Below are 20,073 nucleotides of genomic sequence, written 5' to 3'. Positions count from 1 at the left end.
GCAAGATACATTTATGTCAGCCACAAAAAAATGTTTACCAATAAAATTGAGAATGGAAATGGGGAATGTGTCAAAGAGACAACAACCCGACCAATTAAAAAAACAGCAAAAGGTCACCAACAGGTCTTCAATGTAGCGAGAAATTCTCGCACCCGGAGGCGTCCTTCAGCTGGCCCCTAAACAAATATATACTAGTTCAGTGATAATGAACGCCATACTAATTTCCAAATTGTACGCAAGAAACTAAAATTAAAATAATACAAGACTAACAAAGGCCATAGGCTCCTGACTTGGGATAGGCGCAAAACTGCGGCGGGGTTAAACATGTTTGTTCAACCCTCCCCCTATACCTCTAACCAATGTAGAAAAGTAAACGCATAACAATACACAAATTAAAATTCTGTTCAAGAGAAGTCTAATAGTCATTTACTTTTTACGTACACGTACTTGTGTATTGTATTTGCTAAACGCACAAATCCCTTCGAATCTGGACCAAGTTTCGAAAAGATCACTTAAAATGACAGAATATCATTCTTATCCATTTGTATTCACCGTATTTTTGTACGTGTTTTGATAGCTGTTTTTTCTGCTTCATAATCGATCTGATGAATTAAGCCCTTTAAAGCTTATTTTTTATAGTTTGTTTTTATTTTGTACTGTTACATCACTATCATAGTTTAGTGGGCGCCTTCTAACAGGTTTAATCCCGCCACCACATTCTGTATGCGTCTGTTGCAAGCCATGAGAGCCTGGTGTTATCATTTGTCCTTAAATTTTCTAAATTTAATTGTATCATAAATGTTATGTCTGGGCATTTTAAAGTCGACTATATGGTATAGGTTTTCTCATTGTTGGGGGCCATACGGTTGCATATATTTGCTTAAATCCACTTCATTTGAACTTTGGTGAATAATTGTCTTACAATAATAATTGTAATTATACTGCATCTCATTTTTATTATATTGAAATGAAAAATATACACCAATTGTAGACATCTAACATCAAATTGCAAACCAAAAAAAACTACTCGAAAACCAATTATATTGTAAGACATGTTCCTTTATTTTTCACTTCCGACAAAATACATTATTTTTTTCTAAATGTAACAATTATACATAACTTCAAGTATGCACACACATTTAACTTTTCGTCTTCTTTTCATTCCGATTTTTTTTTTTTTTATTCTTTACAGCTTTTGTATGTCAGTTGAGAACCAATTGCATTTCCAAAATAAGTTCATAGATGATTCGTTAGTTCTTTGTTGTTAGGACGTATCTCCTGTAAATATCATGGGAAATATTATATTTTAGATTAAATACTTTATTCAAAGAATATTATAGGTTTATTGCATAAATATTGGGGAATATTGTCCCGAGTAGAATTTTATATTGCACGAGCTTGCGAGTGCAATATATGTTCTACGAGGGACAATATTCCCCAATATTCATGCAATAACCCTTTTATTGTATAGCAATATAATATTTGAACGTACAAATTGGTTTAAAACTAAGATTTTGTCGTTGATGACGTCATGAATTTGAAGATTTATTGCACTAGTGCAATATTAGAATTTATTGCACGCTAACTTTTGGTTACTTTCTGTAGGGAATATTATATTGATATACAATAATATATAATCTTATAGTGTAACAAATACGGAACAAATATATAAACATTGAGAATACTGATAGATTAAAAAAAATCGCTGGATGATGTAAGTGATAACATAATTTAACCTTTTTTGAAACAGAGAGTAATGAACTATTTACATTTTGATCAGTAAAACAATTCTTGCAGAAAATTCCTATCATCACGTCTTAAATATTCTCTTCGAAAAATGAAATTCATTTCTGTTCCTTAATTTGCTTGTTTGAATATAATTTGCGATCAACGTTTGTCAAGAAAGGGTAGATTATGAATTCAATTGGAGCCCAGTTTTACAGTTAGTTATAATGTTATTTCTAACAAAATTTTGCTTAAGAAAGGTTTAAGATTTTATCAAGTTTAGACTCACTCTTTCAATTTATAATATGTATTTTTGTATATATATGTGTAGTTTAAATTGTTCATTTGAAATTTATATCATATATAAATACACATATATATCTATTTTTAATTCGAAAATCCCTTAGAAGAAATTAAAAGAATTACTGGTTTTGAAATTATCAGATGTTATATCTTACAACGATATTTGCAGAAGATGTTAATAAATTACGACTTACTAAACATTAATTTATTAGCAAGAGTATTCTCCTCTCAATCCTTCTAACTGTAAAGGTGTCACCCCATTTCGTTCCTTGTGGGAACATAAACTAAAGGTTAACTGACCATCGTCATTAACTCCGCCTGAAACATAAAAACAATTGTACCTATAAAAACAGTTTTAAAGAACATACTTGAACCAAAAAAAAATTTCTGACAAAAAAGGTTTGGAAAAAGTATCTGTATCATATTTACCACTAAACCGGATAGCGTAGAAAATAATTGAATTTGTGGTTAAACCCAATAAAAGTTTAAATGATTTAAAAAATGGCATAATTTATATAAATAAATACGGCAGATTGTACTAATCTAGTAAAAATTACATGTCACATTATTTAATACGACAACAACCCATTTAGTGTACAAATGGATAATAAGTGACACCAGAATTGAAACAATTCAGATATAATATACTTATAAATCGAACAGTTTGAGAGCACTGTTAACAAACCAGAAGTTCTAAAGACTTAACGTCCGAACTGTCAGGGGCCATATGTGCTCTAGGGTAGTGTTTCAAATAGAATTAATATGTTTTTTTTTGGAAATGTTTAACTATTGAAATAAGCAGCATCAATGGTTTGGAAGGTCCGTACAGAAATAATAACTAAACAAATAATCCACTAGCTGTAACATTCACCCAGTCGTTGTAACTTTTGATAAAAAAAATACAAGGCCTATAATAATATAAAGTACAAGTGTTTTGTTTACATAGGACTCCTCGGTAGTGCTTGCACCAAATCAGTAAGTTAGAAATATTCATTTCGAAGTCTAGTAAAGATTAACAATTTATATGTCGGATAATGAAAATTACACTATTTATTTCGTGCGTCCAATGCACTTCAATAACAGCCCACATTATTTCAAATTGATATCAAAACAAGCACATATAAATATACAACCTATAATTAATTGTTCGGTATCTAATTCTAAATTTCCACCACACAACGACCCGCTAGCATCAGTAACAGCTTGGATAACATCTCCTGGTTTCACTTGAACGTGTTCAGGTGCCTTTTGCAAGAATAAAAACAAATGTCAAATATATATTTTTTTTAATCTATACATTTTTATTATGTTAAGGCACAAGCGTTTAATGTTTAATTTTTCATTTTTTTTTCTATCGGGAAAGCATTTTTTATTAAGTGTAATAAATAGCTTTGTAGTCAAACGCGTGTGTTTCTTTGCTCATAGCAGTGTTAATGATAGTTAACTAATTTGTATTTTGTCATTGCGAAATCGTTGCGTTTCTCAGATGTGGTATGATTGACAAAGACAACTGTTCAAAAGAGTCCCTAAGAAGTTGATTAAATCCTATTTCTCTAATTCTATGAAAATTTATCCCTTTCCGAACCCATTGTATAAAAAAAATTAATCAACGTGTGGTTGCTGGTGATTTTAAAAGATCAACGGATGATTTTAAGGGCCATGACCTTTTTAGCTAACTGGATGAATCAAAATTAGATAACAGGTGTTAATGAAATTGACAACTTCGTGTAATGTGAAAGGCACTCGAAGGGGATCCTCCCTCCGCCCGAATCCCGATTCCCTCCGCCTGAATCCCCGTTCCCTCACTCCGGATCTGTCCGGACCACTCCGGAATATTCCGGACCCAGGTGAATCCCGATTCCCTCACTCCGGAATATTCCGGACCACTCCGGAATATTCCGGACCTGGACGTGAATCCCGATTCCCTTACTCCGGAATATTCCGGACTGGTACGGAATATTCCGGAGTCACCTTGGCTCCGGACTCCGACCACTCCGGAATATTCCGGACTCACTTACCATGCCCAATTTTGAAATTGCAATCCAGTCCGGAATATTCCGGAGCACATTTTTATGGCCTTTTTGTGTTTCAGGAGAACGTTTAAATCAAAATCAAGTAAACATTCGTAAAAATAACAGATTGAAGTCCTTCTCAGTGCTTGAAATTAAAATTCAGTTTAATAATGAGTTCGTGCAGTGACAAATAGGTGTAGTTTTTTCATAAGAGTTATACGTTAAATATGGTTCCAATAGCTTGTTTCTGTGATGATATATATAAAAAGTAACACGAATAAGAAAGAGATAAATGAAAGAGAGATGAATATTTGGTATTCAAATCAAATATATCTTTCTTGTATTTGTATACTTCAAATGCCCTTTAATGGGTCAGTACATTTATCACGAAACACTTTCTTCACTTATTTCACATTTAATATAAATTCTTTGTGGAGTATAGAGGTCGTCATGATTATGGAAATTAAACTTGGAACATCAGGTTGGTCAAAGATTAAAATTAAACATTTCGTGGTTCCTTTTGTTTCTGGTACAAAAATGATGTCTGAATTTTTTTTTACTTTTTTTAAATCGCAAAATAATTCTGGGATCGGTTTTACTTCAGAAATGTCTCTCTTTCAAATAAGGGTGTCGTAAATGTCCACTATGAAACAAAACATGAATCTAACTCATTGTTGAGGGCCTTGCGACAACATACAGAGGATAACATTTAGTCATTGGCAATCTTACAACATCTTACATAATATATAACAAAGTTTAAACCATTGCCATGAAGATATAATTACAGTAGATGTATGTTTCATTATAACACGTTATTTTGATTGGCTACATTGCAATCTCGCGTTATTCCTTAATCAACTTCATAACACAATAAAATTTCTCATGCATAATGACACGCCGAGGTTCCACAATAAAGTGCACAAGTAAGTTAAATGAAAACTTGATAAAAACCGTGTTTTCATGATCCTAGCTAAAAGAAATGTAATTATAAGTATTGAATGCTTCATTTTGTAACTTCGTAAGGTTGTAATAGCGTTGACCGTGTGCACATTTTTTTAAATAGAGCGCTTCCGCGCTTCGTACAAAATGTACTTCGTTCAACGCTTTTACATTCCGATGGAGTTACAAAAAGAAGCATTCAATTCTTAAATAATGGTTTTTAAAACCCGGTTAGAAAAAAACTAATTTGACAGAAAGCAACCGAACAAGGGTTCACATAAGCGCTGCATGTGTCTTTAGAGTCTCTGCATTATGATTTCACATTGATGTTGATTACAGAAACCTCAATGATTGTTATTATATAAACAAATGTAAACTAAAATTTTATGTGTTGCTCTCCTAGCTACAAAATGTATCCAAAATCAAAGATGTGGAACATAGGCCGTGTTCACATTGACCTAAATTTGGTGTTGTGTTCGTGTAACTCACACATAAACTAAACATAATTACGTTCCCATTGATAAAACTCAATGTTTACATGTAGTGTAAATCGTGTTTTGTATACATGCAGTCCATAGTCGATGTAGGCCTTGTGTAGGTTAAGTGTACACAAAAATAAGCATTCAGAACTCTGATTTTCCCATGTATATTTAAAAAAAGAAGCAATTTTTATATAAAATTGATACTTATAACACTTATGAATAAAGTTATTTACAAAAATATTTTTCTATACTTGATATATTTATTTGTTATAAAAACACTTTACGTAGCCTTATTAACCCCATATCAAGACAGACAAGACTCATTCACCATTATTGCCGAACACATAATCCATTTGAAAAGGTCTTCCCGAATCGACTGGACGTACACACTGACAGAAATATTTGCCACTGGCCTTTACTCAAACAATGATTCACTCAAAAATGCATTACTGAAAAAGGGTGAGGTTTAGTATCTCAGATCCGTTAGATAGTAAGAAATAACAAAAACAAAAAACATCACCCCTTCCTTTTTTGCTAAATACTCTTTGGAGAAAAAATATAATTTGAAACAAACAGAAAAGATAGAAATGTAGTGATCCTTAACATCGCAATTCTGTTTCTTTGTCTTTAAGCACGCTGATGCAGCCTATATTTTTAATGCGTAGTCGAGGCATCTTTAGACTTCTGCAAATCATCCAAAATGACTTTTTAAAGGAGCAACCACTTTACCTAAAAAGGGGGGGGGGGGGTCTTAGTCTGATTTTTTTCTCGCGCGAAAGTTAATATTCAATTTTGTTCGATGGTACCAATTCAATATTTAACACCATAATGTATGGGGAAACTTTGGAATCAGACTATATTTTCATTTTTATCATCTGTATGACCCGTTTTTTTTTAATCAAATTGTGGGAAAATCCATCCTCCCCTTTTTTTTTTTAGGTCAAATGGTCGTTCCCTTACTGCTAGAAAAGTTGTTCGAAAATTTGAGTTCGGTTCTACGTAATGACATTTAAATGACATATAGTTTACAAGTGTGAACAAATCTTATGTACAGGTAACTAAACAAGGTGTATAGATTTGGACAAATCTTATGTGAAACTAGTGTAGATTACATTAAACCAAGTGTAAACATGCTTACTGTACACGGCGTTTGGTGTGAACACGGCCATATTCTATCATAAAAATCATTTGGTAATTAATGCAATTAGTGTCTCAGTTAACATTATTAATAACACCATATAGGAAAATCGCAGAACTCCTTTTGTCATATAAAACACTGTCACACCTCCAAACATACTATCCACACTAATCTGTGTCCACACTTGTTGTGTATGTAATATATATTTTGAACTTTACTGAACTGATATATTACACATGTCACTATAATAAAAATTACTTAATTACTGTTAACTGTTTTACCAATTCATATGAAGACATGGAAATGTATCAAAATAACCAATTATCTAATTGGTTACAATTTTACATGAACATTTGTGATTTTTCAACCTACATGTCTATGGAAGGAAAAAGTCGTAAACGTATGCTCAACCCGCCACGATGGCGATTAGATATCACCTAACTTCATTCCATTTGATATTAATATATATTTCTTTTTGTTTGAAATTGGATTTTCGCCGTTTGCTATTTATAAGAATTCTATATAGATTGGAACTAGTAGTATAACAGTGGTCATTGTATCGTACATAAATATTTTGAGGCCTACGCATGAGGCATGAGAAATCTGAACAAATATTTATTATATAAGTTAACAGAGTTACACAAGGGAAATGATATGTTATGAGGAGCTACTTGTCCTATTTCTGTGTTTGTTTCGTTGGTACCGTAAATGATTGTAGAGTAAAGATTCCTATGAGCAAAATTTAAAGACGTTTGATGATCAGCTAAATAAAAGGACAATAAGAAGTTCCACTTTCCAAATTGTTTTGGTTCCTGTATTTTTGTTCCACACACAGACACATATAAAAAAAGACGATGTGGTATGATTGCCAATGAGACAACTGTCCACAAGAGACAAACATGACACAGAAATTAACAACTATAGGTCACCGTACGGCGCCCAACAATGAGCAAAGCCCATGCCGCATATGTTTTAAACCGAAGCAAATTATCTATTTTATTTATATTTTGATTAAAAACATTTTGGAATTACAAAACAAAACTATGTCCATGGCAGTTGATTAATTGGTTATTTTTTGCTTTCTATATTATGGCATATAATTCCGACATATTAAAAAAAAGTCGGACATGTGTATGTACCTGTATGGTTTTCAACTACTTCAAGTTTACTTTTTCTCGCCCTCACAAAAACAAAAGCAAACAAATCTTGATATAATAAAGTACAAGTTTTACAACAAAAAATTACGAAAAAAGTGTTACTATATTGAATCAAGTACTAAAATACTGAACATAGGATTAACATCCTTTGTTCGACCTGTTCGTCAAATGCGTTGTTCACTGTTCGGTCTTTTAAAAACGTCATTTGTGCTGTATTTAGACACCTCTACCAAGAAATTTGTTTTGCATGCACATGTGTAAAACAAAATCCAAAGCAATATCATAGGTTCGAACGTTGTTTAAACTTGTATATACATGTATATCATATCTGTACAGCCTTCAAACCTATGAAGCATAAATAAATAATAGAAAAAATATCGTTAGTGCTATTTGATAAATAATGTAACATAAACGCGACAAACATGTTGCAAACAGAACCTTTTGCTGATTGCACTTCAATTTATTTATTATGACAGAATACGGTATTTTTCAGTTTTAATTCGCTTATAATTTTAAAATACTTCTAGTAAATGTAGGTTCAGTGAGAAATAATATAATAACACATGATATCTAGAATTCAAAACCATGCAGAAATACAATAGGCTGGTCCTCTATCTCTAATATACCGTACCGGGTATCTCAAATATCCTTTAAAGGACAGGGAACAAGTCTTTCAATGTAGGTATTTTGATTGGTTTAATCAAAATGTTAGGTTAAAAAAGTACTGTCATATGTAGTTTTGCAATTGAATTTCGACAGAGCGACAGTATTTCTTTCATCCAGCAAAAAGAAGATTGGTAATGGAATATCGTCAACGAGAAAACAAAGATAGAATACGGTACTTATATTTTGGTTCTTCAAGTTGTTTTTGTTTTAACAGTTATAATTGATCAAAATATAAAAAATATATTTTAATTTAAGATCATTTTCGTAAGAAATTTAAAACAAATAATAGTTTGACTTCGGGACAGATTTAAGAATAGCATTGTATGAAGTATATAGAGTTCCCATTTTTAGGAAGGAGTCTCACTCTTGACTGAAACCCTTTTTCATCTTTTATTTGATGTTATAGAATAGAACGATTAAGTTTTCATCTTTGTTAAATTGAAATTACATCTAAGAGTCGATTTGATTAATGAGACGATTCCTATGACTTTCCGAATATACGATTGTTTGAAAAAGGCTAAAGGCACATACATGTCCTTAGTAAAAAAATCATGTCCTATAGTCCTAAAAGCGCTTTGAAAAAAGTCATAGGGGACTATGTTCCTATACATATATGTATTTTAGCTATCATTTACTTGAATTGATTATACCCTTTTGAGCCGTTTGTGACAGTTCTTATCTATAATAGATCACAATCCCAAAAACAGATCAGAGAGCCCTATCTATTTTTTGGTAAACGGACAGAAAGTCACAGGACAAAAAATCACCTAACAGTCACAGGACAAAAGTCACAAATAAGCTGTTGACAATTGTTTGAATATGTAAGAGAATTATCTTGAAATGATTACTTTTTAATACATATATTCATAATAAAGTTTAGAAAATGTGTCATTATACTTGAAAAATTATTTAATTTATTTAAATTTATTAATGCAAAAGAAAGATTTCTGGGCACCATGAAGCCATTTAAGTGCCAACTGAAGCCACTTTGACATTTTGTTTTTTTTAAATATCATTTCATCATGTTTGATATGCTTTTGATAAATTTTGTTAATAAGTTGGTTTATTTACAATAGTTCAAGAAAAATACTAAAATATTTTTGTAGAAATAGGCGTTTTTTATTCAAAGAAAATATCAGAAAAAATGAATTGTGACTTTCTGCTTTACTTTCTAGTTTTTGGGGTCCTCATTTAAGTTATAAGGGAACTTTTTCTAATTTTCGATTAAGTCTAATATATAATTCATTCTAACGATTTGATTAATTATGTTATGTAACAATCATTTCATTAACTCTTTAACAAAATAAGTTTTGACATGGTTGTTATTTATTACTGTATATTGCAATTGACAAATATCCTCATTAATACTATTATCACATAGGTATTATTATGTAAGATTTTATAATGTCAGGTAAAGTCTGGTAACAAACAAAATTACACGGACACTGTGTAATCGAATTTAACATTTACCTGTAATCTTTCGAAAGAAATTATGTTTAGGTACGATCTTTTTTCCTTTTTATGAGAGATTTGGAGTATGAAAGCGGACACGTTTTTCTTCTTCTTCAAATACGTTCTTTGCCACTAAATTTATTTTTAAACGCCCTTCATAGTAAGGGCCGCATAGAATGCCATTTCTTTAAAGATTACTAAATGGTATTGGTTTTGTACATCGTTAGAGGCCATACTGTGACATATATATATATATATCTCGTCTTTTGGTCGTTCGAATATTAAAGGAAGTATATTTTTTTGCGTTTTGCAAGTTTTAGATATGTAATATATTTATATGCATGCTTCTTTTTCTGTTCAACATCCAATCCAATGAAGGAAGTCTTTCTTTTTTACAAAATAGAGTAACCACTTAGTAACTGTTATGCCGTCCGATTCGAGGTGTCTGGAAAGTAGTACACTATAGTATAGAGCAATTCTACATATACAAGAAAGCCGGTAAATGTTTAAGTGGTCATGTTCCAGACCATATGAGTATTTGGACCGTACGCGTACGGTCCGGACCGTATACGTATACTCGTACGGTCCGACCATACGCGAACGGTCGGACCGTATGAGTATACGCGTATGGTCCAGTACGAGCAAACAATAGTGTCATTTGATCATATGGGTTTAATCTAAACAAATACATTCTTTCTTTTTCGTTTTACAAATTAATATTACTTCAATAAGATAAATAAAATGAATTAACGAGTAATTGAAATCCAATATTTGTTTAATTGTATCTGAATCCTATTTTGGTACTCTCGCCCAAGGTGACACTTGCTACCACAAGTATAACGTACTACTATTTTTTATTTACACGTTTGCAGTTCATGCATGTTCCGTTGCATTTGCATTTTTGTAAAGTTGCTAAAATATTTTTAAAAATATCCTCCCACATTATGTTTATTTCCTATATCTTTGATTTCAGTGATCATGATTTAATTAATGTATTACAGATCGCATGCTAAATACACGAGATTAACGGAATTAATTAGCGTAAATTTTTAAGATAGTTAAAATATATTTTTTACTTCAATTACAATTAAGTTAAGTTATGTTGATCTGTTATACATGGTATATGCATTTGTATCTTATGAACTTGACCAACTTCTAATAATTAGCCAGACCGTACGCGTACGGTCCGACCGTATGAGTATTTTGAAAAAGTACGCATACGGTCCAAATCCTCATACGGTCTGGAACAGTTATCTTATAACATGAAAATGAGAAAGAATACCGATTAACACGTATAAAAAATATACCGAAAAAATAACAAGGGCGTATCAAGAACCTGGAAGTCAGAAGGGGGGGGGGGGGGGGGGGGGTAATAGTAATATCAGAGACATATAATATAAATTGTATTATATGTCTCTGGTAATATTTTATTCATTATAAGAATTTAATTGATTACGCTATATTACAATAATTTCGTTAACTTTTTTAAATGGTCTTGTTTCTTTGAAATTGGTCTACTTAATATTTTAAATCACAGATGTCAGATCATCATTTCTATAGTTCTCTATCGTTATTTTTTCTAACATTTCACTTTATTCTTTTGTCAATTAATCTTTATTATAATTGTCCTAACATGTATGACACGACGTTAAGTAACCAACAATCACCTCTTTAATTTTTACAATATGCAATTGCGGTTTATTAATGATTATATATAAAAAAAAAATGACAAACAAATTCTTTTTTTTTTTTGTGGAAAGAGGGTTGGGGCAGTATTTTTGTATAAAAGTTGTTGGTTTCCTTTGAAAATAGGATTGAAAAGAAAACACGACATTCAGTTAGAAAATCTTATTTTGAAAATAGAAATTAAAATTTTTAAAAAGATCATACTTTTCATATCAACAAGTACATGTATATACATTTGTTGTTTTTAACATCAAATCTTTTAAAAGGAGGTGTCAATATTTACACACCAAATAATAAGTTGTCATAAATCACGCATGTTGAAGCTGGGATTAATTAACGGATAAAGCTATAAGATGTCAAATCAAGCTGAGATTTATTTCCGGTTTAGATTTATAATCTTTTATTCGTCAGCAATACAGCTTATAGAATTATAAATATTACAAATATTCAATTACATCAGTGAAATATATTAACATTTAAACAATTAGTCAAAAATTCATTTGAAGTTCATTATTCTTTTCACATACTAAAATAAAATGATATTCATCTTCAATTACTTGTTTATCAAACATATTACAAAATCTCAGATGTCTCTCAATATTTTAAAATCGATCAGTATTATATTCAAACAGCGAGCAGATATGCGATATTTACAAATAAATGGTTTATAAATATAATTAACAGCATGATCTTAATAACAAAATGTAACAGGCACGTGTCAGACGGTTCATCGATTTTCGGCATATCAAAGAAAAACGGACACGTGTCTAAATAATGTTGAATATCTTGTTTATTTATGATTATTTTCCGATACAATTTGAAATTTATGCATTTAATATCATATGTAAAAATAATACATATTACAGCACTCCTTCTAGTCCTTCAAGAGTGGCATTGTATAGTCCTTAGTGCACTCAGGAATCCTTCACCAAAGATTTAACAGCTGAATGTCCTGAATAGGAGCACGTTTCCTATGACATTAATATGCAGAGAAGCATTTTGTGAAAGGTTATTATTTACAAAAATATATTTTGATTTATCATGAAATAGAAAAATATACATACAAAAACGTTATATGGTTATGTCATACTACTGATGTTACGCGACATTTCTCCTCGAACCATCGTCCCAGTCAGCAAAAACACAAAATAGCAAACACGCACTTGACCAAAAATAATTTGATAACAGCGACCTATGATAGATACTTGTTACAGTTTAAGAATACCGAAATATATTTTTTTTTATCTTGATGCCAATACAATCTTCAATTCATTGTCGGGTTAACAAGAACGAATTCACAGACCTTTGTTTCATATTGATTAAAAAAAGTATCTAGACTAAATATTGACTGATTTCCATATATCTGTTTCAACTGAACCTAATACTGGTACAATAGAAAATGAGTTCCAAAACCGAAAGTCATTGAAATTTTCTGACGATCTTCCGTATCTTCCAAGAAAAATGGTAGGTAAAATACTTATTTCACATATTAAAGTGCATGTCGTAATGCTAAACCTTCACATCACATTTTATTTGTTTGTTCAAAATAGGTGTTTGAGAAAAGGGAATTGCATGCATTGATTCATTCTTATTTATTGAGTGTACATTTTTATATTTCTAATTCAGCAGTGACAAAACCCTTTAAAGGTATCTAAAGGCGACTTGGCCAAAAATCCTGGCAGAATCCAGCCTAGCTACGGATCTGAAATGGAGTACTGGGTACGGCTCAACAGACCCTCATGAACATGATCCAAAGTTGTAGTGAGGACGGAACCTTTTTGGGAAAGCATGGCCTATATTTCATTTAATTTCATCCGTTTGTCTTTTGATTAAATCATGTTAATGATACGTAATATTCTTGTTTTTTTTTTCTTTCAAATTTCCAATTGTTACGTCATAAAAAGGCTTTATATATATAGTGATGGGGTAAGATTGCTAATGAGAAAACTCTTTACAAAACGCTAAAATTAAGAACAAAAGTTCAGCAATGATCAAAGCGTGTACCACTTATCAGCTATAATAAAAGGTCCATCAATGACAAATGTTAAACAATTTAATCGAGAAAAACTAATCAGAGTTATACACAAAACAATAAACCAAAAAGCAAATACGTGACTTAGCAAGTTAGCAACAAACGACACTGAACAACAGGTTCCTAACTTAGTTCATATCCATACATACAGAATGCGACGGTGTTAAACATGTTAGCGGGCGCCAAACTCTCCGCTTACCATGTTCATAATGCTGTTTCCACTAAAACTAGATGAAATTATATTTAATTACTTCCTTTTAACCAACAGTATGCTGCGATAATTGCATGTTCAATATCCCCCTACAAACTTATCAATCATTACTGAAAATCATTAATAAAAAAGTAATAAATTTGATCCAGACCATGAGTATTTGGACAATACGCGTATGGTCCGGACCGTATGCGTATACTCGTGACCATATGAGTATTTGGACAATACGCGTATGGTCCGGACCGTATGCGTATACTCGTGACCATATGAGTATTTGGACAATACGCGTATGGTCCGGACCGTATGCGTATACTCGTGACCATATGAGTATTTGGACAATACGCGTATGGTCCGGACCGTATGCGCCACGTATGCGTATACTTGTACGGTCTAGTTCAAGCTGGAACATATCTTTTATTGGATTTTAAAAATCAATTTTATTATAATTACATGAATAAGATGAATAAGTGAACATTGGATTTTAATTGAAATTAAGTATTTATTTAATTGTCTATATGAATCCTTATTTTTTTAATTACTTAATTTATTTCCATAATAAAATTTTTGTTATCTTGATCTGTAATATATATTTTAGTCTAATCAGTGAACTTGGTTAAAATTAGCCAGACGTACCGTAGGAGTATTTTGAAAAAGTACACATACGGTCCAGACCCCACGAGTATTTTGAAAAAAAAGTACACATACGGTTCATACCGTACGCGTACGGTCCAAATACTCATATGGTCCAGAACATACTAACATAAATTATAATATAGTAATGTATGTGTCATTTGGACTATTGTAAAGCGTTATCACTCCTACCACGTCTTTTTTTTTCTCACAATTTGATTAATTTGGAACTCTCTTTGTAGTTGAAAACAGCAATTTGTATTCTGAGAAATAAAACAATTTATTGTAGTTATTAATTTCTCAATGACAGGGTTTCATTATAAGGAATTGCTACTCGTTTGAAATTTGTCAACGTTCAGAATATTCATGACATAAAGTTGTCGTACTTTTCAAACATTTTACTGTGTACAAAGTTTCAAATAATTGTTCGATCCTTAAATTTAACTGTCTTGTGTGGAGAAATATCGTTGCCTTGATGGCATCTAAATTTTTCGGTGGTTTCCTTTTTCTGGTGTTAAAACATGTCTGGACAATGGATGGACATCTCAATACGTTCTCTAACAGACCGTTAAAAGAAATCTGGACATATCCGTAGTGATTAAAATAACAATTCAATTGGTCACATTTGACCGGAGTCGAACTATTAATTCAGTTTTGATACTTTTGGAGATTTTCGGTTAACAAAAAAAACAGAAAATGTCTTTTTAATCACGCGTAACAGATTATTAAAAAGTTACTCGTGGATTATCAGATTTATCCAATCTCGATAATTAAATTATAAATTTTAAAGTGCTCGCTGAGGCGGCTCAAACTTTAAAATTGATAATTTAACTATCTCGATTGGATAAATCCGACAATACACTGGTATCAATGTAAGAATCTATATATAAATATCCGTATAGTCTTTAACAATGACTATACTGATACAGTATAAGTAACTATACAATTTCAAATTCAAGCAAACCACTAACGGCTTAATCAATTGTAAGTGATCTTACTTATAAGATTGGTACTATGCAGAAAGAAAGAAAAAAACCCCGATACAAGCCGATAGACTAAAATAATGAACCTTTCTAAATTCATTTCAAATATAAATAAATCTGTAATAGTATATTTTTACTAAAACAGGGAAAACCAATTCAATATTACAAGACGCCAATAAACAACATTAATAAAAAAAAACGTGATATGACCCATTATATATTCTTTTAACTGTGTATCAAATTAACCAAATATCAGTCGTAGTTTTCCGTCAAATGTTGACTAATCTCCTATGGCTACATCAACGCCTTATATAATGACCTCAATAGGCTAAATGCCGATAGAGGGTGCTGAATTATTCGAATTATGTATCAACAGGAACGCTCTTTCTAAAATGACCTATGTATGAACTCACCTTAAACACTTCTATTACGTTGACGTCATATATTCTCTCGACATCCCAATACCTGTTGCTGCTGTACAAATCGCCTTCAATAGGTGCACTGAGTTCCTCCTTCACTGGTTTACCTTTTATAACTAAATTCAGAATGAAAAATGGGCAACAAATAGATAAGCATGGCAGAAATCAAAAAAGAAGGAACATCTTTTTTTTTTTTATTTTGTTCTCTTTTACTTTATACAAATTTTAAAACTACAAACAAGTAACTGTTCAATTCTAAATATAATGTTTTGAAAAACCAAATATGAACTTGATTTTGTGTAGAGTAAAATTTAATATTCAATGAGAAAATAAGGCAGCTAAATATAATTAATGTTATAAATACAAATAATGGTTTGCATACAATATGTTTTTGTTTTATATCGCATAGGATATCAGTATATCTGGAATACGATTTTCGTAATTGTCAATCGGTTCAATACAAATGAATGATGATCGTCTTAATTTGGATGAACTATATCAAATGTCTACCACGAAAGCAGTTTTTACTTTCGCAAAGTTTCGCGATTTGAACTAGCACAATTCTAAAACTCCTTTTTAACGGCCGTTTGTTCGCGCCGTTTATATATTCGGACTCTTTTTGAGCTACTTTACTCTGTCAATTTCAAATATTTTTAAATTTAGTTCGTTCAGTGCTGTCTATCTGGTAATTTTACAGACGTTATCATGCTTATACATGTTATACCATCATAATTCCCGATAAAGTTTTAGAATTGTGCTAGTTCAAATCGCACATTATTATTTGTATTTAAAGCATATATGTGAGCTTTCTGTTGTAATAAGCCATATAACCTAGGTCATGTTTAACAATTGTTTAGAATGGTGCAAGCGTCTTAACTGATGTTCGGTTAGACTTTTCTATTGTATAAATTTCAAGATTTAGGAAAGTTTAATCTAAGAAGACTTAGATATGATTCATTAAACATCAGAATCGGACTGCGGAAGGATATCTGTCATCCAAAATATTTATAAGTAGTTACATTTATAGTTACCTTGTTATGTATTTGGAGTTGTTGTGTACACTTGTTTAGGCGTTTATATTATTTATTAATTGTGTACATGTATCGTTACTCCGTAACTATCCAGCGCCCTCGTGGGAAAAATCGTTGACTACTATTCAGACGTTTATATATATATATATATAATTTAAAAGTAAAAAACACAAAAAATCACATAATAAATCGAACCGCTGGAGATGCGGTGAAAGCGCTAACAGAAACAATGTTCGATATATGATGTGATTTTTTGTGTTTTTTACTTTTAAATTATATTTTCTGTACCAAGGACTTTTTATTTATATACAACTCGCCTAAACATCAACCCAACAATGTTAGATCTGTAAATTTGCTTTCGCAAATTTTTGGTTCTTCCCTCGCCGGGATTCGAACCCATGCTACTGTGATATCGTGACACCGAATCGCCTGCACTGCAGCCGTCCCGCTAGACCACACGACCACCTGGGCTCTCAATAAAAGAGCTTTCGGTGGCCATATGTTACCTTTCCACGTCAGTTTTAATCTAGCGGCGTACTACAGTACATGATATATAAGGCATGAAGATGTTATTGTTACAGATCAGCTAAATTATCTATAGTAAAGGATCCTACAAATTAATGTAAGATTCAGTCACAGAAAATAATTATATTCATAATCTATATATACAACTCGTCTAAACATCAACCCAACAATATTAGATCTGTAAATTTGCTTTCGCAAATTTTTGGTTCTTCCCTCGCCGGGATTCGAACCCATGCTACTGTGATATCGTGACCCCAAATCGCCTGCACTGCAGCCGTCCCGCTAGACCACATGATCACATGGGCTCTCAAAAAAAGAGCTTTCGCTGGCCATGTGTTACCATTCCACGTCAGTTTTAATCTATCAGCGTACTACAGTACATGATATATAAGGCATGCAGATGTTATTGTTACAGATCAGCTATATATATATATATATATATATGATTTTTAAAAAAAATAATAACTCTTGCGTTCTTTAAAGAACTAACTGAAAGACAAAAAAGACATTATTGCATAATAAGATCGTTCTTTCACAATTTGCGTCATCATTTATTTGTATTGCAAATCTTTTTCAATTAATGTTGGATACCCATTCATTTCTAGTATGCTAAATTACAATCAATCGTTTTATCAGTTCACACTTTCTATATATATACAGTGTAACTGTTTATACCGTGAATCAAATGAAATACTTTACCAAAACTGCTTCTACAAAAGGCTACTCGAAGAGGCCCTGTGGGGGCACATGAGCAACCAAAACATCCGTTCTCCGTTAGGAACAACATCAACAATAGAGTAATAAACCACATCGTCAGTGTCTGACAAAAAATATAAAATGTATTCTTATTTCAGATCAGAAATCTATAATGGCAATATTTCAATAGAAAGCTTAAAAAACATCAGCCCCTTAGTGACAAAACTATAAAGCACCTGAGATCAACCCCAGTTGTTGGTGCGATTTTTGTTGCTAAGTCTATGATGTGTTTTGTGTACTGTCGTTTGTTTGTTTGTCTGTTTGTTTTCTTTTTTAGCCATGACTTTTTAGTTTATTTTCGACTTATAAGTTTGAATGTCATCTAGGTATATTTCGCTTCTCTTTAAACATGTTTAGGTATAACTATAAACATTTTAAACACTGAATACAATTATGTTCCCTACTTTGATGTATATGTGTATATACAGCGTGGTTAAACTTGTTATTTTTTTTAATCTCAACCCTGACAATGGAATGCCGATCATTGTAGATGTCATTTTTTGTGGATTAAAAGAACATTGTATTATCGTGCATATTTGACTTTGTGGTTTTGTTAAAGTCTGCATACAATCTAAGTCTTTTGAAAATGTGCATTTGGAATATACTGCCCCGGTTTATATCGTATAAGGTTACTTGCACAAAGGACTGATACATGTATCTATTAGTACCAGCTAGCGCACTGTGTAACTAATAGTATACAAAAACCAAAGAGTAAAAACGCTTATCTTGATATTGGTTTAGGAGAAAACAATAGTACAAAAACAAGCATAGCAATAACGTACATTATCATATTAGTTGCAATGAATTAGCGTGATTTCTCAGTAAAAAAACCCCGATGATTTCACAAGTGAAAAAAATCTGTAAGAATAATACAATAATAAAATAAAAATAGAATTATATAAAACACTTACTTTTTTTTGATTGACTACAAGCGAACAGCTTACACTGTTTTTGTACATTTTATTTATATAGAGTGAATATAAATTGCCAGTAGACATATTTCTATGTTTAAGACTATGGAAATTCGGCATTTGTTAAATATCATATACAAACGATGGCAAGCTGTTCCTTATGTTTATAGATACTATATTAATCATTTTCATTTTACATTCACCTAACATTCCGTATCGGGAGGCATGATTATAACCCTTATAATGTCAACAATTATATATATTCCCTAATAAATTACCTTTCGGTTCATATTGACAATACTCTTGATGCTATGTACACCTCTAGCATGTAACTTGCCTTTGCGTAATGTAAATCTAAAATAACATAGATTTATGAGAATTGGATAGCGGTATACTACTTTATTAATGGTTAAATACGTTGCTGTAAAATGTTGAAATTATGTCCTTTTAACCTACCTGTTTTGGTAAGATTTGTATTTTTTTTAATTTACCGGTCTGTTTACGAGTTATTTCTAGAGTGTGATAATGAACTGAATTGTGTTGAACAGGAGAAGAAGGAGAAATTCTATAAACTGATGGACAGTTTGAAGGAATTGTCCGATAATTAAACCCAGTATGTAATACCAGAGTCCAACTGCTCCATTTTGAGAGCCTGCTCACATTCTTCTAGTGTTTGAATAATTTGTGTTTCGAAATGGATGAACACATTTCAATTAACCCAATTTTATTGCAGCATTGGATTAAGGAATACTAAAAGGGGGTTTTGGTTGAGTTAGTCGACACTAACAATGGCGTTAAACGGCAGAATAAAACTTAAGTATGAATAGAATACTTAAACACGAAAAAAGGCAGTATTTGAGCCACTTAATTTCAACGATCATGACAAAAAAGTTCTTAAACGATTCTTATATCAAGTTTGTAAAGTACCTCTGTAAGGACATTCAAGTAAAAGAACAGTGTAATAATTATTTTTTTGTTTGGGGTTTCAGTGTCGCTTTTAAGCGCAATTATTTGG

The 20,073-nt window shown here is 31.6% G+C and overlaps 1 protein-coding gene and 1 long non-coding RNA gene across 2 annotated transcripts; one reads left to right on the top strand and one right to left on the bottom strand.

Annotated features, from left to right (window-relative positions):
• Positions 1–1,038: 1,038 nt before the first annotated feature.
• LOC134713953 (uncharacterized) lies at positions 1,039–19,175 on the bottom strand. The gene is made up of 6 exons (XM_063575220.1): positions 19,059–19,175; positions 18,091–18,211; positions 15,830–15,951; positions 3,162–3,273; positions 2,223–2,346; positions 1,039–1,278 (listed from the first exon to the last, which is right to left on the bottom strand). The coding sequence occupies exons 1-5, from the start codon at positions 19,143–19,145 to the stop codon at positions 2,237–2,239; spliced, it is 552 nt and encodes a 183-aa protein (XP_063431290.1). The 5' UTR covers positions 19,146–19,175; the 3' UTR covers positions 1,039–1,278; positions 2,223–2,236.
• LOC134715331 (uncharacterized) lies at positions 8,464–13,413 on the top strand. The gene is made up of 3 exons (XR_010106662.1): positions 8,464–8,594; positions 12,427–12,568; positions 13,187–13,413. It is a non-coding gene; the product is annotated as an uncharacterized LOC134715331 (long non-coding RNA).
• Positions 19,176–20,073: the final 898 nt, after the last annotated feature.

Source organism: Mytilus trossulus, chromosome 4, assembly GCF_036588685.1.
Source record: "Mytilus trossulus isolate FHL-02 chromosome 4, PNRI_Mtr1.1.1.hap1, whole genome shotgun sequence".
In the NCBI taxonomy this organism is placed as follows: domain Eukaryota; kingdom Metazoa; phylum Mollusca; class Bivalvia; order Mytilida; family Mytilidae; genus Mytilus; species Mytilus trossulus.
The sequence above is the reverse complement of the archived record's forward strand: the minus strand, read 5'-3'. Positions and strand labels throughout refer to the sequence as shown.

Coding starts and splice junctions, on each gene's coding strand:
- LOC134713953 (XM_063575220.1), bottom strand. CDS start 19,145: ATGTCTACTGGCAATTTATATTCACTCTATATAAATAAAATGTACAAA. Junction 18,212..19,058: donor TTGTAGTCAATCAAAAAAAA/GTAAGTGTTTTA, acceptor ATTTTTTGTCAG/ACACTGACGATGTGGTTTAT. Junction 2,347..3,161: donor TACCGAACAATTAATTATAG/GTTGTATATTTA, acceptor TTTATGTTTCAG/GCGGAGTTAATGACGATGGT.